A 26,445-nucleotide genomic window follows, 5' to 3' on the forward strand; every position below is an offset into this window, starting at 1 on the left:
TGTAACATGGGGGCCTGCTTGTGGGGGTTTCTGTCCTGCCCAGTTCCCACAGCCGTTTGGCCCCAAAGAAAATCACACAGAGAATCTATATAAGTTATAAACCGATTGGCCCATTAGCTCAGGCTTCATATTAGCTCTTATAACTTATATTAACCCATTGTTCTTATCTATGTTAGCCACATGGCATGGTACCTTTTTCGGTGGGGCAAGTCACATCCTGCCTCTTCGGTGTCTGGACAGGACTGCGGAGGAATAGGCTTCCTCCTTCCCAGAACTCTCCTGTTCTCATTGCCCCACCTTTACTTCCTGCCTGGTTTTCCCGCCTATACTTCCTGCCTGGCTACCGGCCAATCAGCCTTTATTTAAAATATAATTGACAGAATATAGAATTGTCCCACACCAGAGTATCTTTATATCTCTTTCTTTTTCTTTTTTATTTTTGGGGTAGGGTCTCATGATGTAGCCCTGGCTAACTTGGAACCTACTATGCAGACTGGGCTGGCTCCAAACTCACAGAGATTCCACCTGTCTCTGCCTCAAGTGCTGGGAACATAGACGTGTGCCACCATGTCCAACCTAAAGGGTATCTTAAGTAGAAAGAAGAAAACAGTGTCAGGGCTGGGACTATAACCCAGTGACCTGGGCACTTAGCCAGCCAGCATGCCTGAAGCTTTAGGCTCACTCACCAATACCCTCATCATCTCAAAATTTAGACAAGATTACTCTTTTCCTTACTGAGAGAATATTTTCATACCTTACATTCTAATCAAAATACGTCTCAGTTTTATTCTTTGCATATAAAATTATCTATGGTAATTAGCTTGGTGGAGTCTTAGTACCTTTTTAGTGAAAACTCAGGAAGATACCAACCAGGACTGGAATTTTCCATGTTACCAATTCCCAGAAAAACAAGGATCCAAACACATGATCATTTCTATAAAACTTAAGAAGCCAAAAATACTTGAATCTCTGATGTGGGAGGGTCATCTGTCTATGTGTTAGTTTCATTGGTTAATAAAGAAACTGCCTTGGCTTTTGATAGGATAGCAGCTTAGATAGGCAGAGTAGACTGAACAGAATGCTGGGAGAAAGAAGCAGAGTCAGGCAGTCACCTTGAAGCTCCGGCCCAAGATGGACTTAGGTTAGAATCTTCCTGGTAAGCCACCACCTCGTGGTGCTACACACATTAACAGAAATGGGTTAATCAAAATGTGAGAGTTAGCCATTAAGAGGCTGGAGATAATGGGCCAGGCAGTGTTTAAAAGAATACAGTTTCCATGTAATTATTTCGGGTAAACTAGCCAGGGAGCTGGGATCCCAGCCGAAACACAGCCCACCGCTCCTTTTGCAACAAATCTCTATAACTTTTTTTCTGTTTTTTTTGTTTTGTTTTGTTTTGTTGTTCCTTTGGAAACAGGGTTTCCTTGTGTAGCCTGGCTGTCCTGGAACTCACTCAGTAGACCAGGCTGGCCTTGAACTCACAGAGGTCCACCTGCTTCTGCCTCCCCGAGTGCTGGGATTAAAGGTGTGCACCACCACCACCAATCTTTTTTTTCTTCCAGTTTTAAAATTAGAAGTTCCTCAGATGTTTTATACCTGTTACCTACTTTAATGTAATTTTAGGACCTTAAGGTGTGTGAGAAGCTTATATGTTTATGTAATTGCTTAATGTCTAGATTCGTTACGAAAACCGAACTGAGAGGTGCTATTTTCTTGCCGAAGAAGTTAACTTGCTACATGCTGCGGGAGTATCTTCCGCTGCTTCAGCCAATAGGCCCCACGTTGGGCGCCATATGTAACATGAGGGCCGGCTTGTTGGGGTTTCTATCCCGCCCGGTACCCCACAGCCGGCAAGTTCCAAAGAAAATCAATCACACAGAGATCTCTATAAGTTATAAAGCTGATTGGCCCATTAGGTCAGGCTACTTATTAGTTCTTATGACTTATCTTAACCCATTATTCTGATCTATGTTAGCCATATGGCTTGGTACCTTTTTTAGCTGTCAGCTTACATGTTGCCTCTTTGGTGGTCTGCGCAGGAATGCCAGAGGAACCTCCCTAGCCTTTTTCTATTCTCATTGCCTGCCTCTACTTCCTGTCTGGTTGACCCGCCTATACTTCCTGCCTGGCCAATCAGCGTTTTATTAAAATACATGATTGACAGAATACAGATAATTCTCCTGCACCATTTCCCTCTTTTTTTTTTTTAACAAAGGAAAATACCCATAGTCCATTTGTTGGGAATGTGGGCGTAGTATTTCAGGCTACTTCCTGCTGGTTGGGGGCGCTGATGATCTTATGGGGACCTAAAGAAAATTTAGAGTTATAATCAAGTCCTGACTGGAGTATCCTGTGAGTCTTGATCATCTCAGGCAGTGCCTTGAATCCGTTCTGGATGTAGAACTCAGACATCTGGGCCATCTATTCCTGTCGGAGCAGGAAACAGAGTACTAAGCATTCACTTGCCTATTTATTCTTAGGTCACAGGTAGACCTCTGTGATCTAAAATAACCAGCACAAGAAAGTTGCATGTCTACCATGTATTTTGTGCTGCCAACTTTGGTGTGTGCTTTCCTTCTGCCAACAGTATTAGTCTTGTTTATCAAAGAGTTGCAGCAGAGATCATTTTGTTCTAGGCTGGAATTATACTTTTATGACTTTGGGTCAGGCCCCGACACTGTAAAACATCTAGCAGAGGTAAACATGACCTTCCAGCTGGGACACGGAAGTACGCTAACGACTCTGAAGACATTTTCATTTTTAGTTTAGCAACCAATTTAGGCTAACTTGTTTATTGAAAAATTATTTTTTTATGTGAACACAAGGCATTTGATTTAATTCAACACTGTTGGTTTATATGTTCTCTCAACTATAAACTTATCTGAAAATAAGCCATTAGAAGATTTTGTCATGTATGTAGATACATTTAATATGTACATGAAAGTGACACATGTAAACACACACATATGTGTGATCTTTTGCTTTTAGTGGTGAAATAGAGTAATACAGCAATAGAAATTTTCAAATTCAGAAGAAGACTTATTTTCTTGAAAGAGGCTCTGTATGTAGCCTAGGTTGATCTCAATTTTGCAATCCTCCTGTCTTAGCCTCTGGAATGCTGGGATTGCAGGCGTTTTTAAAAAAGACTTTATTTATTACATAAACAGTGTTCTGCCTGTGTGTACACCTGTAGAAGAGGGACCAGATCTCATAGATGGTTGTGAGCCACAATGTGGCTGCTGGGACTTGAACTCAGGACCTCTGGAAGAGCAGTCAGTGCTCTTAACCTCTGAGCCATCTCTCCAGTCCCTGACCACCATTTTTATGCACTCAGTGTTTGGGTAAAAGAGTTCTAATGGGGACGGGAGAGGATGAATCACATGTGACCTTTTGTTTTGTATCTGTCTTCTTTTCTTATCGTATGTTTTTAAGATTTGTTCAAATTAAACCAGGCAGTGGTGGTGCATGCCTTTAATCCCAGCACAGGCAGAAGCAGAGGTAGAGGTAGACAGATCTATCTCTGTGAGTTCCAGTCCAGCCTGGTCTACAGAGTTAGTGCCAGGACAGCCAGATCTACACAGAGAAATCCTGTCTCAAAAAACAAAGCAAAACAAAACAAAAAAGATTTATCCAAGTTATGGCTTGAGTCAGTACTTTGTTTTATGACTGAGCAATACCCTATTGTGTGTCTATAGCTTGGTTATCTGTTTCTCTATCTATTGGTGGTTGTCTGGGCTGGCCTACCATTTGCTGTTAAGTTTCTGTAAACATTGTGGACAAGTCTGTGCAGACGTGTTTTCATTTCTTGTATACATAGGGCTGGAACTGCTGGGTCACACATGATTCCATGTCAAACTTTTTCACAGCAAGTATCTCTTTGTTTTGTCTCCTAGCAATGTGTGGAGGTTCCAATTTGTTCTTTATCAGAGCTCATTTCCTGTTCATTTATTTTGTTTGTTGAAGTTTTCAAGCTATCGTTCCTACTGGGCATAAAATGACATAATATTGTAACTTTGATTTGGTGTGTGTGTATGAGTAAAGGCCTATGTGTGACATTGTGCACATGTATAGGTCAGAGGACAGACCCTTTTTTTTGGTTTTTTCAAGGGAGGGTTTCTCTGTGTTAACAGCCCTGGCTGCCCTGTAGACCAGGCTGGCCTCGAGCTCCAGAGATCCTCCTGCTTCTGCCTTCCTAGTGCTGGGATTAAAGGTGTGCACCACTGCTGCCGGTTCAGTTTTTTTTTTTAAACAAAACAAAACAACAATAAAAAGACATCTACAAAAACAAAACAAAACAACAATAAAAAGACATCTACAAAATAATTAGGAAGTACTTTTGTAACATATATAATCCACGTCTCAGCAGTCTGTCTGGCACACTGGGATGTGGGCTGTGCTCAGGTGTTCTCCGCAGTGTTTACGGCTGTTGTACACCTGTGTCCAGGATGGGACGGGAGCGCCCCATTCCACAGGTGAATGCTGTTGAATTCCTCACTCTCCATCTCTGGAGTTCCACCAAGTGAGGGCTGGCTCTCTCATTCATCCTGATGCCACGTTAGCTCAGCAAAGTGACTCTGAGGCGGCACTCTGTGAGAGCCCTGGAACCGGCCGGCTGGCTCAGGTTACCTCCTAATGTTCGGCACACAGGGCAGCACACGTCTCTCAGCAAGTATCCTGATGTCTTTCTAAAATAAGTCCTTACATAAGGAGCTCCTTGTTAAGTGCCACCAAGTAAGCTGAAGGAGAGAAGTCTAAAGGAAAAAGGAAGAAACTGAAACCCCTGTCCCCGATAGTCAGGAAACCTCAGAAGCTATGGGTTGTGGGGAAGGCACTCGTGGCCAACTCAGTGGCTATTTATCTAGTCTTTCTTTTCTTCAAAACGGTTATTATTTTATGTGTATGTGTGTCTTGCCTACATGCATGTCTGGTGCCAGTGGAGGCTGGAAGAGAGGGTATAGCTCCCCTGTAACTGAACTTACAGGCAATTGGGAGAAACCATGTGGGTGCTAAGAATCCATCCTGGGTCCTCTGAAGAGATGGCTCTTCCCACTGAGCCATCTCTTCAGTCCCCATACTAAATCTTTTTAAAATATTTTTTTCCTGGGGGCTGGAGAGATGGCTCAGAGGTTAAGAGCATTGACTGCTCTTCCAGAGGTCCTGAGTTCAATTCCCAGCAACCACATGGTGGCTCACAACCATCTGTAATGAGATCTGGTGCCCTCTTCTGGCCTGCAGGCATACATGGAGACTGAACACTGTGTACACAATAAATAAATAAATCTTTAAAAAAAATTTTTTTTCCTGACTTCAAGAATGTGGTAGGAAATTTGAAAAACAAGTCACAGTATAAAGAAGAAAGTAAATGTCTCTGCAAAGCACCATTTGTCACTGCAGAAATGTGAACTCTCTACGACTGTTCACACTGTAATAAAAACGTTACATCAAGTTTTTTTTTTTCTTTTTTGTTATGTGGGCCAGGCTGGTCTTGAACCTGTAATCTTCTTGCCTCTGCCTCCCAAGTGCCACACATCTAACTCCACTTTTAGTGGTCTGTGTCCTTGTCCTCTACTCTGTGCCTCAGCTAGGCAAGAACTCTCCACTCCTTCAGCTTGCTTCAGAGATCGCCCTTGTTCACCTCTGAAGGCCAGAACTACAGGGGGGCTACCACACCCATCTGGCATTATGTGGTGTGTGGGAACCCAAACTCTGGTCCTCTTGCAAGGGCTTTAAGCTTTGAGCCATCTCCCCAGTCCCAGCCCTGTTTCCTTAGGTAGCAGCTGTACATTCTTTTCCGACTCTCTACTCTGGGTATCTTTTTGTGTTAGTACAGCGGGGCCACTTTGTGCTTTTTCAGTTGATACCATATTCCATTCGGTGACTAGCTTGTACTCCACTTGTGAAGTTATAGTGATTTCTATAAATATCAATAATTGTCCTCCAAATTAGGGACAAGCCATCTGAGACTCCCACCCGCCAGCCGTGTGCATTCTGACTCTCCTAAGGGGAAATAGGAGTAGTCACTGTGGTTGACCGGTTCAGGACCCTATCACACCACGGTGGCCGTGTCCCTGGGCGGTGGACGTGTGAACAGATGGATGTGGGGGGTCTTGTCAAGACTGGCTTCTGAGCAGTGGGCAGCCTTGTTAACTCAGGGTGGGTTCTGGACAACGGGATTGGGAACAGTTATATTGTAGTGATCCGGAGAGAACCAGGAAGATTGACATTTTTACAGGTCAGGTAGTGTTTCCTTCTGGAACCTCAGAGGTAAGTCTCTTCCCTGTAAATCTGAGCTGTAGTGAGTTCTGTAGCAGAGCTGACTCAGCTCTCTTGTCTCCAGCAACAATTGGGGAAAAGGAAGTGACATGGAAATCCCAGGGTTTTATTCTCCTTCAGTGAGTGTAACTCAGCTAATAAATTCTGCTTCACATCTGTCGGTTCCTTTGAGGAGCCCTCCCCGCCCCATCTTCTTTTCTCTCCCTTTTTCAGTAACTATCAATACATTGTAACAGCCAGGGCTTTGTTCAAGATCAGCAAACTTTGTGCCACTGGATGCTCCTAGCTCTTAGCAATGCCAGTTTCCCAGATCCCGAGTACCAGTTAGCAAGTGCCTTAGAAAGTCTAAGAATGCAGCCATCTGTGTGCAGGATCCAGCTAGGGACTTGTGCATGTTAGGCACCATCTCCGCCTTGAGCTGCACCCCTGTCCTTAGAAAAGATTTAGGAATTAGATAACCACTCATTACTTTTGTTGTTGTTACCAAAAAACAAAAGAACAAAAAACAAAACCAAACAACCAACCAACAAAATACAGCCTACTTCATATTTGACCCTGAATTTCTCATCTCAAGTTATGCTTTTCTTAGAATTCCTAATTGTGCTTTTTTACCTTTCTCTTGGTAATAACATTTGTTTTCAGCTCAACGAAACTGGAAGCTACAGTAGATTTATTTCTTTATCTTTAAGCATTTTTCTATTTATCTAAATATTTAAAGTTTTTTTTACTGTATTTGTTGTATATGTGCATATATGTGTGTACATGGTGTGGTATGTGTGTGTGTGTGTGTGTGTGTGTGTGTAAGTCAGAGGATAACATGCAGAAATTAGTTCTCTCCTACTATGTGGGTACTGACCTTCAAACTCAGGTCACGGTTTGTTGGCAAGCACCTTATCCACTGAGCCATCGCCCTGGCCCTATTAATCTTACTGTCTGCATTGCTATGCAGAGTGATGGGCTTTATTATGCCGTTTTCATACATAATTTGTCATTGTACTTCGTTGCTACAGTAGAGTTAAATACTAAGAAGGAACTTTAAGCTTACTCAGTTTCCCTAAAACAGCTGTTTGCACATAATCTGCACCAGCCCCCACCCTCAGTTTCCCACATATCCATATTCCTCCATAGGCCTCAGATCCTCCCGCCCCTTACAGGCAACAATGGCATCAATAGTCTTATTCTTTGTAAGGCCACTTTTTCCTGTCTCTGTCTGCAGAACCTCTGGCCACCACTGTGCCTTTCCTTGTGTACAGGGCACGTTTGTACCGACCACTGGTTCCGATGTGGCCGTCAGACCCTCTCCCACTCCATTTCTCCTTCCAGAAATGTCATTCCGACTGGACTCCAATTATTCCACTTTGGTTAACACCCACAGGCGCTGAACACGGTCAAGTATGGTCCGATGTGGACATCCGCCCTTGGGTCTCATACCCTTGTGAATCTGGCCAGTGCCCCGCTCGTGGAACAAGTGATGCGCCAGGAGGGAAAGTACCCCGTCCGAGACCACATGGAGCAGTGGAGGGATCACCGGGACCACAAGGGCCTCAAATACGGGATCTTCGTCACGTGAGCCGGGGCTTAAAGGGGCTGGGGCCTGGCCACAGAGGACCAGGAGGAGAGTAGGCTCAGGTAGCCAGTCAGATGCAGGGCAGAGCAGGGCTTTCCTGCATCCCCTGAGCCTGCCGCTTGCCTGGAAAGCAGTCCTTGGGGCGGGTTGAAATCCAGGGATCAGTCACTGCCTGTTCTCCCAATACATTGTGCTATTTTGGACAAGCAAATAATTTCCTTTTTCTTGTTTTTGTGTTTCAGATCTGTGCTAGAGGGTGTTTGAACTAAAAACACCAGCCTTTATAGATCTATTTGTGGTAGTAGGGATTGGACCTGAGGCCCCACCTGCTAGACACTTGTTCAACCACTGAGCTACATCCCAGACCCTATGTAATTTCTAAGTTTTGAAGCAGGGTCTCTATCAGGAAATTGTCAGGAATATCTTGAGATGACAGGCTGGATCCATTTAGCCGCTAGGCGTGGCTTTGGATCCATTTTTTTGCATTATAGCTGAACATGCATCAATATGTAGTTGAGAAAGTATTATTATCATTTAGTTGGGAGAGCTCCATTTAATTTCGTGAAATATGTCTCAGAGTGTATTGTATTCCACACAGATCATGGGCTGTCACTTCATGGATGCATTCCACATACATGTAGATAGACAGAGATTTCAGTTGTGCCTAGAAAGGTTATGGTTATTCTAGCAGAGACACTTGAAGGATGGAGTGTTATTTACTTAGGAGCTCATAGAGGTAGGCGATGGAATTGTCGATTGATACACCTATTACTGGTTGTAATTAGGTATGTTCAGATGTCTCTTAGCTGTGTCAGTGGAACTCCAAATATAGTAAGTGGCTTTTCCCATCATGCTTTAGTAAAGCTCCCACATTGGCTGTGCCTATGTATTTTGACAGTGCCAGACACCAGGCTCGCCTCTGTACAGCCAGGGTCTCGTTTTACCATTTCAACAAGCCCAGGAGTGGATAGTGTTACTTTACACTTTACAGACAAAGGAACGAAGCCAAGAGAGGTTTTACATCACATGTCAGAGGTGATACCCCTAGCCAATAGTAAACTAGATTCTGGATTATATATGCCTCGATACTTCAGAAAGAAAATGACCTGGTCATAGGCTCACTGTAGCTACCTCTGATGTCTACAGGTTTAGTCTCTGGGGTTTCCTTTCTTGTTTCTGTCTCCTTCCCAGGTGAACAGTTTCCTAAGTAAGATAATAATTCTTGGGATCTTTGTTCCAAATCCTGAAACTAGAAAATGATGTCTCTTTAGCCTCCCTGACCTGTGGACTAGAGAGAGGCCACCTGGATCTGCCCTGACAACTCAGTTGAACATGATGTGGGACCCTTTGGGGAATCTAGTCTTGTCTCTTACCCCAAAGCCAGTTTTCTATGTGTGTCACTGTAGTCATTTAAAGGCGACTTTGTGCTAGGTGTGTAGCTCATGGCTCCAATCCCAGTACTGAGGAAGTGGAGGCAGGAGGATCATGAATTTGAGGGCAGCCTGGGCTACATGAGACCTTGTCTCAAACAAATAAACAAACACCAAATAATCAACAAATAAAAGTTATTTTTCAAAGCTATGCTCCTTGTTTTTCCTGCCTTGTTTTAGCACATCTGTCTTTAGAATCTTTTTTTTTTAATATTTATTTATTTATTATGTATACAATATTCTGTCTGTAGGCCAGAAGGGGGCACCAGACCTCATTACAGATGGTTGTGAGCCACCATGTGGTTGCTAGGAATTGAACTCAGGACCTTTGGAAGAGCAGTCAGTGCTCTTAACCTCTGAGCCATCTCTCCAGCTCCATAGAATCTTCTTTTAAAAATTCCCCAGGGAATTGCTTCTGACTGGGCCTTTGTTAAGGGTCTGCATGTTGAGCTTGAAAGAGCCTCAGCAACCCCAGGGGTCTGCTTTGATTGTCATTTCTTTTTCACCAACACTCTTAGTTTATTTTAGGAGCGGCCTTTCTGGGAGGTAGGGTTGAGGCTTATTTCAAAAATTTAAATTTCTTTATATTTTTAAGATTTTAAAAAATTCTGTGTGTATGGGTATTTTGCCTTCATGTGCATCTGTGTACCATGGTCATGCATTGCTTGCAGATGCCAGTGGATCCCCTGGAACTGGAGTTACAGGTGGTTGTGAGTCAACATGTGGGTGCTGGGAAGTAAACCTCTGGAAGAACAGCCAGTGCTCTGAACCTCTGAGCCATCTCTCCAAACCATTTTTTTTTCCTTTTTCAAACCTAATTGTTTAAAATTTTGATAGTAATATTGTTTTTTGTTTGTTTGCTTCTTTGTTTGAGACAAGATCTCATGTAGTCCGGGCTAGTTTTAAACTCATTATTCAGCTGACCTCGGACATCTTGATTCTCCTGCCTCAGCCACTTGAGTGCTGGGATCACAAGTATGTACCATTATGCCTGGCTAATTAATAGTAATTGTTGTTATAAAATGCAATTTCCAGTTCTCCCTAGTGAATTGCTAAGTGTCCCCTTCAGTTCCGTTCTGCTCTCCTAAGCCGTCAGTGCTGTTAGCTCAGTCTTCACACTCACTTTGCCGGAAGTGTGCAAACACGCACAGCTGGGGGTCCTCACTCTCACTTTGCCAGAAGTGTGCAAACACGCACAGCTGAGGCAGAGGGCTCCTCACTTCCTTGCGGCACGGGGTCACGTCGTGCTTTAAGGAAATGGAGTTGTTCTGGTTTGCGTAGGGAAGAGTTTCTGTGGAACTGCCCTTAAACTTGTCTTTGGAGCGTGTCTGCTACCCAATTGGGCCTCCCTGAAAACCAGGGTAGACAACTAAGTACCTACTGTGTATAGAACAAAGACTTAGATTTTGTGGGTCTCCTGTCCCCATGCCCTGAACCAAGAAGAGCATGGATGCTTAGAACCCTAGTAGCAGGGGAACCCCAACTTGCTCCTATTTTATCCCTCAGCCTCCTCACAGAAGGCCTGGGTGTAGCTTTTATCATTTTACATACAGAAGATTCCAGAGTTCCATAGTTCAAAGATACTTAGTAAACACCATGTGACAAGCACTCATCTGGGTACTCGAACAACACTGTTATGGCAGGCTTTGGGTCATCCTTCGCGGACAGGAGGTACAACCCAAGCACACGGCTGTTCAGCCTCTTTTCTGAGGTCACCCAGTCAGTCAGTCATCAGTAAACCTGCGATTTTTGTTCGTTTGTTTTTGTTTGGAGATAGGATATTATTCTGTAGTCCAGGCTGGTCTCCAATTTAGGATAGCTCAGCCTATACATAGGGAATTCGGGTATGTACTGCCAGCCTTGACTTGACCCTAGGTCGTCTGGTTCCGTTCACACAGTGCCGTGGTGGGGCTCTGAGGTTTTGTGGTCCATGCTGTCTTCCTTCTTAAAAATCCACTCACCCTGAACAGGGTCTCATGAAGTCCAGGCAGCACACAAAAACTTTTTTTTTTTTTAAGTAAAGGGTTCTCTCAAACTCCTGATCCTCCCAGCTTCATCTTCCAAATGCTGGGATCACAGGGGTATGCAGCCATGCTTGGCAGTTTTGTGCTTCTGAGATCATGTCAATTATATTCCGTGATGGCCTCATTCTAAATTCCATGAGTCTGAGATTCCTTGGGGGTGGGTGGGAGATAGCATTTATTCAAATCCCATGCTTACCTGTGCTGTTCTCGGTACACCCCAGACAAGGAGAGCAGTGGTACCACCTTCGTCAGGCTTTGAACCAGCGGCTGCTGAAGCCCGCCGAGGCTGCACTCTACACAGATGCTTTCAATGAGGTGATTGGTGACTTTATAACCCGACTGGACCAGGTGCGGGCAGAGAGTGCCTCCGGGGACCAGGTGCCAGACGTTGCTCACCTCCTCTACAACTTGGCCTTGGAAGGTACCTTTGCTGGGAGAGGCTGGGAGCAGGAATAGGGGTTAATGAGAACCTTGGATTCTCAGGCCTCTAGCTCTGCCTGCTGTGACAGCCTCTGTACTTCTCAGCCATCTGCTACGTCCTGTTTGAGAAAAGGGTCGGCTGCCTGGAGCCCACCATCCCCGAGGACACTGCCACCTTCATCAGATCTGTTGGGCTCATGTTCCAGAACTCAGTCTATGTCACTTTCCTTCCCAAGTGGACTCGTCCTTTTTTGCCCTTTTGGAAGCGATACGTGACTGGCTGGGATAACATTTTTTCCTTTGGTGAGCTGTCCTAATCTGGGGCCAGGGAAGGAAGCTGGCTTCTCCCAGAACTTCCTTCACACTCCCTGCCTTTAGGGTGGTTTAAACTCACTCTCTGTTCTCCATGGCCCCTGAAGGGAAGAAGCTGATTGATCAGAAAGTTAAGGAGGTAGAAGCCCAGCTACAGGCAGCTGGGCCAGATGGCATCCAGGTATCCGGCTACCTGCACTTCCTGCTGTCCAGTGAATTGCTCAGTCCTCAGGAGGCTATCGGCACCTTTCCTGAGCTGCTCCTGGCTGGCGTGGACACGGTACTTAGGAAGGCTGACAGGGAAACCAGGGACTCCCTGATTTTATCCTGTACTGGTCCCACCCCATCTCCCGACACGCTGGCCTTTTTGTAAGGGGAATTCCATCAGTGTTTGGGCCTCTGGGTCTTTTTCTTTGTGTCTCTCTCTGTGTCTCTGTGTCTGAGTCTATGTCTGTCTGTCTGTCTGTCTGCCATCTGTCTATGACAGCTGGGAGATTCCCTCCCACAGGATTCCGATTCTCTTGCTGCAGTTTAGATGGAGAATTGGAGACTTGTCCATAAGCACCCTCTGTACCCAGGGGACTCATTTCTAGCATTTTGGGTTGCATAATCTCTCCTTCTTATCATCCCCTCTGTAGCTGACGTGTAACCTTCCTCCTTATTGGTCTTTATTCAACCTGTGGATTCTTACTTAGCATAGAGATCCCCAGGAACCCTCATCTCTTTTTCTTGCCATCCTGGTGGCAAGGCAGCTTTCTTATAGCCACTCACAGACCCTCCCGCCCACCCCCCACTCCCGGCTCAGCTAGCCTCTCACCTAGAAATTGTTCCCTTCCTTCATCTTCCTCTCCCATCCTGTCTCCTAGACATCCAACACACTGACATGGGCCCTGTATCACCTTTCCAAGAACCCAGAGATCCAGGAGGCCTTGCACAAGGAAGTGGTGGGTGTGGTGCCCTTTGGGACGGTGCCCAAGCACAAGGACTTTGTTCACATGCCCCTGCTCAAAGCTGTCATTAAGGAGACCCTGCGGTAGGACATGATTCCACGTGCCTAGGGTCTATACGGGGATTATAATCACGCAGTGATGGGAAGTGGCTAGGGACAAGGGTGATATGGGAAGAGAGTCTGAGCACCAGAAAGCTGGGGATAAGTGGGACACCCTTCACCCAATCTAGAAGCAGAGCCTAGACTTTCTTTTCTCTACAGCCTCTACCCTGTGGTCCCCTCAAACTCCCGTATCATCACGGAAAAGGACATTGAAATCGGTGGCTTCCTTTTCCCCAAGAATGTGAGTTGGCCTGGAGTACCCTGTTGCCCAGGAGCGCCCATTACCCTTGCTGATGCTCACACTGCCATTCTTCCTCCGTAGACCCAGTTTGTGTTGTGCCACTATGTGGCATCCCGGGATCCCAGTACCTTTTCTGAGCCTGAGAGCTTCCAGCCTGACCGGTGGCTGAGGAATAAAGGAACTGAAAACTCCAAGGTCCAACATCCGTTCGGCTCCGTGCCCTTTGGCTATGGGGTTCGGTCCTGCCTGGGCCGAAGGATTGCAGAACTGGAAATGCAATTGTTGCTCTCAAGGGTGAGCAGGGATGTGGGGAGGGTTGTGTGGCTCAGGTAAGGTGTAGGGATTGAGGGAGTGGAGGGGCAGGGAGGTCCAGGGTAGAAGCCCACAGAGGGAACAGGAATTGGAGATCAAGATTCCAGTGGCCCTGCCCTCTCTCCCTGCTCCAGTGGCCCTGCCCTCTCTCCCTGCTCCAGTGGCCCTGCCCTCTCTCCCTGCTCCAGTGGCCCTGCCCTCTCTCCCTGCTCCAGTGGCCCTGCCCTCTCTCCCTGCTCCAGTGGCCCTGCCCTCTCTCCCTGCCAGCTGATACAACAGTATACGGTGGCTCTGGCTCCTGATATGACGGAAGTGAAGTCTTTGGCCCGCATTGTCCTGGTTCCCAACAGGAAGGTGAACCTGCGCTTTCTAAGGAGACAATCCTGAGCTGGGCTCCTGCCTCCATGGGGCTTGACCAGAAGCCCTGGCACAGCAGTCCCTGGCCTGTCTCATGTCACATGTGAGGATGCCTGATTGACAGGGGAGCTCCGTGCCCCTCCCATAGACCCCAAATGTCTGGCACGATCTCTACTGAGCAGCACGTGTTCGAGACAGTAAAGCACCTCATACCGCACAGCAATCCTTGGGTGCAATTTGAAATAAAATGTAGTTCAAATTTGGGGGGGGCTCGCTGTTGTTCTTTTTGATCACTCAGCATCTCACCCTCTTTTTGTGTGTGTGGGGGTGCACCTTAGAATCATGGTGGGCACCCTGCTTCCATAGACCTCAGTGGCAGACCTGTTACGGACACCCCGTGACGGTGCCACTTTAGCTGTAGACAGTAAAAGCTACCACCGGAGGGCACGATGAATGCCTATAGCCCCAGCTGCCCTGGAGGCTGAGGCAGGAGAGTCAGTTGAGCCCAGGAGCTTAACACCTGAGCAACAGAGTGGAGTGTCTGTGTAATGTGATTGGGGATCGGGGTTTGGAGGTCAGTGCTCATAGTCTGTACTTGAGGTACTAAAGGCAAGGTCAACTGATGGGCAACAGTATGAAGATTCCCCCACGCACCCAAGAAAAATTAAAAATGGGACTATCCAGCTGGGTGGTGGTGGCACATGACTTTAATCCCACCACTTGGGAGGCAGAGGCAGGCGGATCTCTATGAGTTCGACGTCATTTTTATCTACACGGTGAGTTCTGGGCCAGCCAGGGATATAGAGTGAAACCCTTTCTCAAAAGAAATTTCAAAAGAAGGAGGAGGAGGGATGGGGGAGGAGGAGGAGGAAAGAAAAATAAGCGAGCTGGGGAGATAGCTCAGTGGCTCAGTGGGTAAAACACTTGGCACACACGTTTGAAGACCAAAAACTTACGTAAAGCTTGACAAGGCAGGAATAGTGGAGTCCGGAATCAGGAATCCTAGCACTGCAGTCCCAGGCGATGGGAGGTAGAAACAGGAGAGCCCCAGAAGCATGACAGAGAAGCCCTGTCTCAAACAACCTCATGCCTGAGGGTTGTCCACTGCTCTGCACCGTGGGACACTCACCCTCATGCACACACAGTCGCACGCCACTGCGGGACACAGGCCCGCATGCACACACAATAAAATAAGTAAAGGAGAAAGAATCTTAAAAGGTTGTAGAAATACGAATCCACTCTTTCTGTGTTGGACTACGGGGTCTGAGGGCCCAGGCCATCACAGGGGAGGGTAATAGCAGACGATGAGGCCCAGAATTGACTGAGATTAATTTCTTTCTACCTGGTGAACTGATATCATTGTAGAAATGACATCCGGTATTACAGGATCAGTTATGTTTCCTGCAGATTCCCGTTTGTAGACTGGGTTCCACGTACTATGTGAATAATGAATAAATGTTTTCCTTATCATTTTGTTATAAATAAAAGATTAAAAGATATCAGAAGAATAGCATTCAGTTCACTAAAGAAAGGCCACTTGCAGCTTTTGCCAACTGCAGACTTTCTTTCAAGTCTTTGAACTCAGGAGACGCAAGGAGTTTGCATAAATTCATTTCAATGGCTGCAGTGTTTGAGTAAACCTGTGGCATCCAAGGCTGTGGCTTGCTCTTTTGTTTCTTTTTTCTTGATTGCTCATCCTCAAGGATCTGAATCTATCGGGGGTTAGGGGACACTAAGGGGTGCAGACATTGCTCAGTGGGGAGAGCTGAGGAGCTCACAGTACAATCGTGCCAGGGGCACTGACAATGCCACATGCTTCTGTAGACCCCGATGGTAGACACGTTGTGGGCACCCAGAAAGGGCACCGTGACAGTCCCACTGCAGCTGTACCTGCTGGGTACCATGACGAATGCCTACAGCCCCGGCAAGCAACTCTAGAATCAAGGGCTACTCAGTGTTGGCTGCCAGCAGCTTGGAAGTGCCAGGAGAGTAGCATGGTGGTGGCACAGTGGTGGCTTCCGTGGGGGAAAGAACAACCACGGCTCCTAGGAGTGAGGACGTGTATCCAGAACCAAGCATTCCGGGCTCCCAGCTAAATTCATAGGTAGCATGCTCACTGCCACATTGAGCTCAGCCCTGATCCAAATGGCAGGAAAGGCATAAGAAGGGACCGGGTGCACAGATTGTCCTAGGCTGATGGCAGTGCCTCTGGTTCAGGACTTTCAGGCTTGACTCAATTGTTCTCAATTTCATCATCCTGGTGTACTGGGCATGCTCAAAGGCTTCTGGGCGTGTAGATATAGCAAGGACAATTAGGGAAGGCTGGAGAGCCTGTGAGAAAAAGAGGAGATGGTGACCAAATCAGGAAGAGGAGGTGCCCTCCCAACAGGATCTCACCCTACTGCCAACTGGGTGGAATTTCTGCCTCATCCTTTGACAATGCCCCCGCCCCCAGCCAAACATGGTGCCGGGACAGTCTGCGATCTGACAAATTCACTGAGATGAACAACAGTTGGAAACTTCCTCCCATGTTAGTCCCTGCCGATGATAGAAATGCATTCAACAAAAGTTTGTTTGTTAGCTTGCTTTATTCTCAAGAGATTCTCAGCAGGAATAGACTAGGGAGCAGGCAGCTATGCCTTCCCCCACCTCCATCCATCCCTTCCAGCAGGACCTCAGCTGGAAATGGGACAAAGTAGTGGTCTGTAAAGCCTTTGTTGACAGTTTCTGTGGGGGCTGCTCGATCGTGACTGGCACCTCTGCCATCCTTAAGGTACCTAACTTGATATCTAGGAGTTCTGAAAGACTAAAGCTCATGGCAGAGCCTACCTGTACCAGAGCAGAACCAGCAAGTGGGTGGGAGAAGATGAAGGCCAAGTTCCCCTAGATCCTTTCATTGACTTTCGGGTGAGGAAGATGGCTTGGGAGTGAGGGCTCAGGTACTCTCAGGCACTGAGGGCATCGATGCCAGCGGGGCTGAGCACCAGCGCTTGAAGTATGTCAGAGAGGGAGACCACGCCCAGAAGATGCTGGGTCTCATCCACCAACACCAGCCTGTGCACCTGCGGGTCCACAGTATTCAGGGAGGGGCAGAGCCCTTGGCTACAGCAGCTAAGAAGGGGAAAGCTTAACACAGCTCAAGGAGCAAAGAACATCTCCTGGGAACAGCTGGCCATGGCTTTGACCACTCAGCTGGCTGTGGATCTTGGCATCAGGGCCCTATGAACAGGACCAGACACCTACCAATGCAGATGCCAAAAGTTGGTCATGAAAGGGAAGGCAGGCCAAGTGCCCAGGATACAGGGATGGTGAGAGCTATACAAAGAAGAGCTAGGCCATCTGTGCGGACAGCGTGCCAGGAGGGGTGCAAGGTACCTGTTCCCGTGCGATCCTGTCAATGACTTCACCCAGGCTCTCGTGGGGCTGGCAGGAGAGAACCCCTTCCAGGCACAGCGTCCTCTGCCTCAAAGCTTCTCCTACACTCATGTCCAGGTGGTTGTAGGTTTGCTGGGCAGCCAGGTGCTGGGGCAGGAGGAGAGTAATAGATGATCTCATTAGCTAGGCTGCGGCCCGGGGGATACTTCCCACTGACGCTCACACTACAGCCTCCCTGTAGCACCCCCAGGCCCCTCAGACACTTACGATGACATCGAAGCGGGAGTAGAGGCCCACGACCTGACCTGCAGCGGGGGATGGGGCAGAAAGACAGGGAAAAACACAGCTCAGATTTCCGGTGCTCTTCAGGGGACATGGGGACGACTTTTGAAATTAGTCCCTTGATAGTCCCCCAGGCTGCTGGCTTAGTCGTGAGGCATCGTACTGCCCCTATGTACTTTGCACCGCTGAGACATCTGATATTAGGCTCCTGTGAGCTGCAGGAAGAACAAAGCATCGCCTGTGAAATATGCCAGCCTCATAGTGTACAGGTGTTAGTCATTTAGGTTCAGCTTCTGGTTCACAGGAAAAAGGTACAGGAGCACAGCCACCTCCAGGAGCCAAGGGGACAAATCTGGTCACGGGATTTTTTTTTTTAACCTTTTCTTTTTTAAAAAAAAACCTTTTAAACTACATTTGTGTGTGTGTGTGTGTGTGTGTGTACATGCATGTGTGTGTGCGTGTGTGTGTGTACATGCATGTGTGTGTGCGTGTGTGTTTGTGTATACATTGGAGTGCCACATCACACATATGTGGAGGTCAGAGGACAGTCTTCAGGTGTCCGTTCTCTCCTGCTATGGGTGGGTCCTGGGGATTGAACTCAGGTCGCCAGGCTTGGCTGCAAGTGTCTTTACCTGTGGAACCATTTCTATAACCTTGGCATTTGTGCCATGAAAATGTGCGGAAAGGGAACAGTATTAGATTTAAACAAACTCCAGGGACAATGAAGAAACAGGAAATGTGAACTTCAGCTGGACTTGGCTTGAACAAGTTAATTAGTTTTTCTTTTTAAGTCATTCTTGGGAGAAATGGGAAAATGAGAATAAGTATTGGAAATTGGGTCACAATAAATTATTCATCTTTTAAAAATAACTTTTATCAAGCCGGGTGGAGGTGGCACACGCCTTTAATCCCAGCACTGGGGAGGCAGAGGCGGGCAGATCTCTGTGAGTACAAGGCCAGCCTGGTGTACGAGAGCTAGTTCCAGGACAGGCTCCAAAGCTACAGAGAAACGCTGTCTCGAAAAGCCAAAATATATAAAACAAAAGCAAAAAACCTTTTGTCTTTAAAAAAAAATACTTTAAGGGGGCTAGAGAGATGGCTCAGAGGTTAAGAGCATTGCCTGCTCTTCCAAAGGTCCTGAGTTCAATTCCCAGCAACCATATGATGGCTCACAACCATCTGTAATGGGGTCTGGTGCCCTCTTCTGGCCTGCAGGCATACACACAGACAGAATGTTGTATACATGATAAATAAATAAATATTTAAAAAAATACTTTAAGGGCCAGTGAGATAGCTGAGTGGTTGGAGGAACTTGTTGCAATCCTGACAACTTGAATTCGTTCCCCGGAGCTCACACAGTGGGAGGAGAAGACTGATTCCTGAAAGTTGTCACCATGCCCTCATATGACAGTGGCACATGGGCACCCCCCCCACACCTAAATAAATAAACAGAATGAAGACCTTTACACGCTATCTATTATGATCGCATGTGCATGTGCCACAGCATGAACGTGGAGGGCAGAGAACAATTTTCAGGAGCTGGTTCTCACCTTCCACCTTGGTGTGTGTTCTGGGGATTTAACACGGATCATCAGGCTTTTACTGGCTGAGCCATCTCAGCTGCCCGGTTATTCACGGTTGGGTAGCATAAAACACACTTCTTGTAAGAGACAGACTGGAGTGCATAAGGGTGACATGATCCAATGTCTGTAATTTACTTCCTTACTTCAGAAGAATGAGCTGATCATGGCAATATGTTCTTTATCATCTTATTTCCTCTGAAAATGTTCATATTTGAGACTAAGGTAAAAGCCCTTCACAATATTCAACTTCATTCTGTGAATATAACTTTGAATTACCTCTTTTTGAGTATGTTGTATCTGTGTTATCACATGTATAGGGATGGATGTGTGTATGTGCACCCACATGTGTGCTATGTGTGTGTTATATGTGCTCATATGGGTGCGTGTCTGTGTGTGTTCTCATATATGTGGCATGTGTATGTGTTCATGTGTGTGAGTGTTCTCATGTGTGTTTGCATGTGTGTTCTCACATGTGTGAGCATGTGTATGTGTGCTCATGTGTGTGAGTGGGTATTCTCACATGTGTGTGTATGTGTGTATGATCATGCATGTGTAGAGGCCAGTGGTCTTCCTGGCCTTCTACTCTATTGTCTTCTACTTTGTTTATTCAGGCAAGATCTCTCACTGAACCTGATATTCAAGAACTCAGCTAGCTAGCTAGCCAGCTTTCAGTCCCAGGAGTCCCCTGCTGCCACCTCCTGTGACCGGGGTTTGCAGGCAGGTTTCCAACCATCCCCACTTTTATGAGTGCCAAGGAGCTTGAATTCTGGCCTTTATACTTATTCATGAAGCACTTTATCCACTGAATCATTTCCCCAGCCCCAACTCTGAAATACCGGTGGCCATAGTCTAACTAAAGAGAAACTCTTGAAATACCTGTGGCCATAGACCTTTCTAGAACAGGACATTGAGGCCTGGCTGGGGGCATAAGATCTCACGGTCAGTTTTAGGGTGAACTAATACAAAACACAAAAGGATCTGCTGCTTTCTACAACCATAATCATCTTATTGCAGGTAATCTTACCAATCCTCCTTCAAAGGCAAAAAGGACCAAAGAGTCCCCTCACATGGGGCACAGGGGTGCATCCCCAAGTCTCAGCATTAGGAGGCAGATGCAGAGGAACTGCCAAGAGTTTGAAGTCAGTGTGGGCTACATAGACGTTTCTGGGCTACAGGGTGAGATTCTATCTCAAAACAACATCACTGCCCAGAAAAATATTCCCTTTCACAGTTGGGGAAACTGAGGCTCGGAAAGGCTAAATAACTAACCAAAAGTTCAAAGCAAGCAGAGACTTCTAATCCCACTCCATCTTGGGCACTATAGCAGACGACCTGAAGATTCTGGCTCCATCCTGGTCAGGCCCTTCCTTGCCCACTCTAACTAGACCCTTTTGCCCTGGTTGTAGTACCAGATTCATTGACCACAGGCAGTGCAGACACACGCCGGTCCACAAAGATGTCCAGTGCGGTCAGGATCGGAGCTGTTTCCAGAACTACAGCCAAATCTCGGAATGTGCCGATACCCAGATCTTGGATAGTGCGGCAGAGGAAGGAGGGCCGTGGCAACAGGGCGCCCTGTTGGGATGAGACCCGGTGGTGATCTCAGCAGATCAAGCAGCTCCCAGGGGCTCCAGCTCCTCCCTCCCTTTGCCTGGGCTAGGGCACTTGACCTTCAGTGTCTCCCGTGGCTCCCCGCTTGCTCCCACCACCCCAGGCTCACAAATATGTGCAGGAATTTGAGTATCCGCTTGTGTGTGAGGATGTACAGCACAGTGCCGGAGACTGGGTCCAGGACAGGCAGGCGGTGGATTCGGTTCTTGATGAGGGTATAGACAGCTTCAAATAGACTTTAAAGAACGGAAGCAATGAGACTAGGAGCAACGTGGGAAAGACTCTCCATCCGAGGCCCCCAAACAGGGTACCAGGGTCCCTTCATCCCTCTGCTTCCCAGAAGTATGAACGAATACAGAACTGAGTGGGATAGCCCACGGGCAGGATTTAGGAGGCTGAGGCAACCCCTAAAGCCCTTGTTGCTGGGCCTGATGACCTGAGCTCAGTCCCTGCATCCCAGACAGTGGAAGAAGAGAACCAACTGCTATAAAATGCCTCCTCACCTCCACATGCGAACCATGATCACACACACACACACACACACACACACACACACACACACACACACACTCAAGCAGGCAATAAATGTCACAACAAGAACCTTTGAGACAGACAGAGAAGGGGTGGTGCTCAGGTGAACAGACGAGATGTTTACCTGTCGTTGGGAGAGATGGAGACTAGAGGCTTGAAACAGCCTTGTAGGTAGATCTCTAAAGAAAAACCCAAGTTAGGCCACAGGAGTTCCCAGTTACCTCACCCTGTCTCCTAACAGCTTCGTTGACCTGTGCCCTGCAGGAAATCCCACCTCTGTCCCCGGCCTTGACCCTAACTTTAGCCCCACCATCTTCTCCATCTTACCCCTCCAGGTCTCAATCTTATGTTCTTCAATCTCGTAGATCTGGACCTAAAGGCATGGGTGGGACTTTAGGGTCAGGCATGAGCCCTGGAGCATCAGGCCTCCTGAAGATACCCCAGCCCAGCCCACCTGACACCCCAGAACTCACCAGGGGGGATCGGTAGTAGCGGTGCAACACCAGGATGAAGTCTGTGATGGTGAGCATGCCTGCAGGGTTGACGGGTGACCAGTTGGGCAAGGTCAGGCCCAGGTGCAAGGCTCATTGAGGACACCACCCTGCTGGTGTTCTTCCACCAGGGGAGGTCCCGCCCGCCATTCCCCAACCACCTCTCCTCACCTACAAAGCTCTGCTTCTTGCTGTCCCACAGAGGGGCTGCCCTCACACCGTTGGCCACCATGGCAAAGAAAGCCTTTTTAATCTGAGGGGCAGGAAGGAACAAAAGGCGGGGTGAGGACTGACAGTCCCTCATCCTCCCCGCCTGCTGTCCCTACCTGGGTCCTCCCGTGGGGTCTTCATTCTGGTTCGTCTCCACATGAGTCTGCCTCTTTCTCATGACCAGACCACTGCCATCATGTTCACCACACAGATAAGGCTGATTGTGCCCAGAGGCACCGAGGGACCCTCACTAGACACAGCAGGGTTTCCGCATGGAGTCGTATGCATACAGACATGGTATCGTTTTTGCTCATCCAAGCACTAGGTATTCACATAACATATACAGAGCTACAACAATTTCCTCACTAAATTGGATGTTATCTTATTTTGACCCTGTTCTAAGCAAAACTACCTCTATGCGCCGAGCATACTTAGGTTCATCCGGTTTCTTCCGCCCAGTCTCTTCCGTTTCCTTAACTCTTTTCCCTCTTCTCTCCTGTCCTTTTGTTCTATGTTTCTGTTATGCTGTTGTTTGGTTTTCAGGCTGGCCGGGAACCTGAGACCCTCCTGTCTCAGTACCCTCAGTGCTGGGCTTACAAATGTGGCCCACTGCATCTAACTCTTTAGCACACATCAAGATTAAGCAAAGCTATTAAAATAAAATATATTCCTCTGTGAAGCACTGGAACCAGACTGGGTTCTGCAGACAACACATACACCCCACCTCGAGCGTGTACGCATCATTTGCTCTGCAGTAACAGTGATAACAATGGAGTCAGTTTAGCCAGTGGCAGGACAGCTACCAGGACAGTAGCTGTTCTTTCCTGTTGCCAGAGTACCCTCCGCTTGGTTCCGAGTGACACTGTGATGTCTAACACGTACTTCACAGTTAACAAAGTGTTCTTTCTTTGTCCCAGGTTGTCCTAAGACTCCTTTGAAACAGGGAGGAGCAAACCTCTGGTCCCCAATTTTAGAGATGACGGAGGTAAAGCGACCAACCCCAGGTTTGGCATATTCAAGGTGACGGAGTGTGATGGCAGTCCTCCCAGGGGAGTCCTCCCAGAGCATGCTCTCTCCCTACCCTTTCTATGACTCTAAGGAGTTCTGGAAAGGGACTTGAAGGGACTATGGCTTGATCCATCCAGGAGGTTATGAATGGCAGCCACAGAGGCCGCAGGCTGAGCCCCAAGTTTACCTAGGGCCAAGTCAGGGTCTTACCTCCAGCGTGGTGTCAAAGATGACCAGCTTGGAGCTGGTGGCCATGGCATCATAGCAGGTGTGTTCCTGCATGAAGTGCATGTAGACTTGGGCCCCGGGCTTCTGGAGCTCGTCATCCCAACTCAAGCTGAGAAGCGGGGCCTGTGGGGACGGGCAGGACCGAGGCCTGTCCTCCTCCGGACCTTCCAGCTCGCAGTCCCAGGCCTCTGGGTCAGTCGTGTTGGAACCCACTGCCGAGGCTGCACAGTCGGGCAAGAGGAGGTCCCACCCTGCAGGGGAGGTCTCCACTTCAGCCAAGGGAACAGCTTGAGCCAAGGGCGTGGCCTTGGGGAATGTGGCTTCCTGCCTGGTGGACTCAGCAGCTGGTCCCGACCACGCACCTGTTGGGGAAGAAGGCAGGGCCGATAGCAACTGCATCTTCCAAAGCACGCTCCCGGTACCTTCAGCGATCAGCAGCCCGGGGGCACCCGGATGTTGTGGAGCCTCGGCGACCTAGCAGACAGCAGCTCTCTCCCGTCTTTCCAAGGCGGCTGCACTGGGGCCCTGCCTTGGCGGCAGTTATTGCCTCTTGTATAGGGAGACCGACCGAGGCCACAAGGTGAGATCTGTCTAGCTCCATGTGATGGAGAGATCTCAGGTCAGGTCCCACTCTGGAATTCCTGCTGTCCCCGTCCCCGTAGCTGACCTTGGCCTCACCTTCTCCCAAACCTGGTGGCTCTGCTTCCTCCATAGCCTCCTGCCTGGTCCACCTGGAGGCCTTGACACCCCGCGGTGCACGGGTTCTTTCTGGGCTGGTGGCCACGGCTGGTGATAACCATGAGTTTTCTCCTCGTTCTAAGAAGTTCATCTCTGGGAGGATGAAAGGACCTGTTTGATTAGTAGGAGGTGCTACAACAAAACAAGTCATGAGCTTTCAAATACCCCTCCCCGGACATATTTTTCCTTTTCTAGTCATAGAAATCTTCCGAGGCAGATACTGTAAATAGGAATAGTATTCCTATTTAGCAGTAAGGGATCAGAAACTCAGAGAGGTTAAGCAATTTGCCAAAAATCAACACAGCTGGGAAGTGATAAGGTTAGCATTGGGGTTCAGATCTTCATCATAGAGGAAAGGGAAAATGGGGGGCACACACTGGGGAAAGGAGGAGGGAGAAGGCAGAGAAGGGAAGGATCCTCTCTTGACAAAAACCAAGCTAGGAGTTAGGGGTTGGGGTTCAGAAATGTGGGAGACAAGGGAGCTATTGAGAAGAGACTGGTCCCACAGGCAGCAATGCTCCACCCACCTTGACTCTCTGGACCCCCACTGTGGCTCCAGGTCAGGGTCTATGGAATAAAGTGCCTGAGTTGTTGTGAAAAAGCTTCCTGTTCTAAAGTCCCTGGGTTTTCCCCTTTAAGAAGCACCCCCACCCTCACACCACGTGTATACAGATATGTACAACATACACACTTGCACACTCCTGACACCCACAGAATTCCACACAGGCACGTACACGCAAAATACATACATACACAGATCCGGCCCGCTCACACCCACAGAGTACAGTGCACACACACGACAAGCGCGCGGGTCAAACACACGCAGACACGACCACATGCTTGTTGTCTTTCTACATCCCAGCGCCGGCCCCCTGGGACCCCGGTACCCCAGGCAGTGTGTGTTTCAGCTCAGGCTCCATGCGGCCAGCTCTAGTCCGCTAGCGAGTGCGCGACAGGCGGCGGCCGGGTGGCACTATTCTGGGCTGGCCCCTGGCAGCGGGCCCTCAGGGATCGGGTTCTCTCTGATTGTCAGGTCTTGGGAGGGAGCGCTCAACCGCAGTTGTTTCCTCACCGCGGCTTGGGGGCGCTGCGGAGGCGGAACTCTTATCTTCGAACTGAGAGTTCAAAGGAGGAAAGTTATGACCGTCTTCACTTTCTCCCCCATGCAAACTTCCTTAGCCGAGGGTGGGATGAGTTAAGAAGGATTTCCTCGAGGCTGGAAGTAGGTGAGGGGGCTGTGGGTGGTCCTGATAGAGCAGCCAGGGTATATCTAGATATTCCCCTTGGAGTCCCGCCAGCCGGATCCTTTCTGGGGTGAAAGATGAAAGTGATGGAGAGGGCTGGTCAGGCACGTCGGCACTCTTCTGGTCATCTCAAAGGTGCGGAATGGGATTGAGAGCAAGGGCTCTCATATCTGTGTGCAGAGGGAACAACACCTGAGTCGACCTGTGGTTGGGAGATAAGAGAGTGTGCTGGAGACCAGCTCCTAACCCACCTTGAGTACTGGCTGAGCATTAGCCCTGCGCCAGTGGGGAACCCAGCCTCTCTCCGGTGGCGGTGGCGTGGCGGTGGCGGCTCACCCTCTTCCTGGGCATTCCTAGGGCCTGAGTCAGAGTTCCAAATGGGGACCGCTGACCCAGCTGCTCTGACTTCCCTTTCCCTGTCCCTCCCCTCCCCTTGTCATTCCAGTCTCTTCCATCCGGACCCCCTGGTCCTAGAATGGACACTCAGGAATAGACTATTGGATTTCCTGCTGGATTTAGTGAACGGGTTTCCTTTCCTCCTTCAAAGCACCTGCAGCTGCCTGGAGGGGGGGGGGCAGAACTGTGCAGAGAGGAGTCTTTGATGGTGTGTGAGGGTTTCTGGAGCCTGGGTCTGTTGCTAGATAGTGGAACTTCTGAGGCACAGCAAACGGGGCCAGCTCAAAGAACAGAAGGCCATCAGCACGTGCCTAGGCATTGCAGACGGCAGACACTCCCTGCCATGTGTTGGAAATGTGACAATGGTCCACAGCTTGCCAGTGTGCGGTATTTCCCTTGCTAGCTGCTAGTCAGTCTCTAAACTGGCATTTGCTTTAGGTTTTTAAGGAGCATCACTTCCAAACACAAAATTCGGATAGATAGTTGGTTGTCATAACAAAGACCTGATTGAAGAATGCCTCAGAAGAGCAGAGAAGACAGAGGCAGGTGGATCTCTGTGAGTTCCAGGACAGCCAGGGCTACCTAGTGAGACCCTGCCTCCAAAGCAAACAAACAAACAAACAATGAATGCCTCAGGAGATTGAGAGGGGGCTCAATGAGTAAGAACTTTGCCTTGCAAGCATGAGGACCTTAGTTCAAATCTCTTGAACTCACATAGTTAGATGTGGTTACTTTCTGTGAAGCTGTGGAAATAGAAGGAT

The 26,445-nt window shown here is 48.2% G+C and overlaps 2 protein-coding genes across 4 annotated transcripts in view; one reads left to right on the forward strand and one right to left on the reverse strand.

The window, feature by feature from the left end:
- Nucleotides 1–14,250, forward strand: part of Cyp27a1 (cytochrome P450 family 27 subfamily A member 1) — a 29,412-nt gene extending 15,162 nt beyond the window's left edge. The window contains exons 2-9 of one of the 2 annotated variants that reach the window (XM_085698151.2): nt 7,649–7,839; nt 11,516–11,715; nt 11,820–12,017; nt 12,134–12,306; nt 12,893–13,059; nt 13,237–13,318; nt 13,400–13,612; nt 13,873–14,250. In XM_085698151.2, the coding sequence (XP_085554277.2) occupies nt 7,649–7,839; nt 11,516–11,715; nt 11,820–12,017; nt 12,134–12,306; nt 12,893–13,059; nt 13,237–13,318; nt 13,400–13,612; nt 13,873–13,932 (1,284 nt within the window). In that variant the 3' untranslated portion in view covers nt 13,933–14,250. The remainder of the gene's footprint in view (nt 1–7,648; nt 7,840–11,515; nt 11,716–11,819; nt 12,018–12,133; nt 12,307–12,892; nt 13,060–13,236; nt 13,319–13,399; nt 13,613–13,872) is intronic. The other variant, XM_048458936.3, reaches the window with a different exon arrangement.
- Nucleotides 14,251–14,674: 424 nt separating this feature from the next.
- Prkag3 (protein kinase AMP-activated non-catalytic subunit gamma 3) lies at nt 14,675–25,484 on the reverse strand. Of its 2 annotated transcripts, XM_087904455.1 has the most exons (14): nt 24,932–25,484; nt 24,572–24,611; nt 23,985–24,137; nt 23,289–23,668; nt 22,032–22,113; nt 21,843–21,901; nt 21,697–21,742; nt 21,494–21,548; nt 20,948–21,074; nt 20,637–20,802; nt 17,630–17,667; nt 17,363–17,509; nt 16,817–17,049; nt 16,185–16,318 (listed from the first exon to the last, which is right to left on the reverse strand). In XM_087904455.1, exons 1-13 carry the CDS (start codon nt 24,962–24,964, stop codon nt 16,933–16,935), a joined length of 1,443 nt encoding a protein of 480 aa, XP_087760581.1. In that variant the 5' UTR covers nt 24,965–25,484; the 3' UTR covers nt 16,185–16,318; nt 16,817–16,932. The 2 variants fall into 2 exon arrangements, with proteins under 2 accessions (XP_085554258.2, XP_087760581.1); XM_085698132.2 differs by lacking the exon at nt 16,817–17,049 and having other exon boundaries at nt 14,675–16,318.
- Nucleotides 25,485–26,445: the final 961 nt, after the last annotated feature.

Source organism: Myodes glareolus, chromosome 1 (genome assembly GCF_982192425.1).
Source record: "Myodes glareolus chromosome 1, mMyoGla1.1, whole genome shotgun sequence".
Taxonomy (NCBI): Eukaryota; Metazoa; Chordata; class Mammalia; order Rodentia; family Cricetidae; genus Myodes; species Myodes glareolus.

Bases quoted from the DNA above. Each gene is read 5' to 3' on its own strand.
- Prkag3 (XM_085698132.2), bottom strand. From the start codon at position 24,964: ATGGAGCCTGAGCTGAAACACACACTGCCTGGG. The intron at 21,549-21,696 runs GTAAGATGGAGA...GTTTTTCTTTAG, and splicing joins TAAGATTGAGACCTGGAGGG to AGATCTACCTACAAGGCTGT. The intron at 17,668-20,636 runs GTACTACAACCA...CCCCCGCTGCAG, and splicing joins GCCTGTGGTCAATGAATCTG to GTCAGGTCGTGGGCCTCTAC.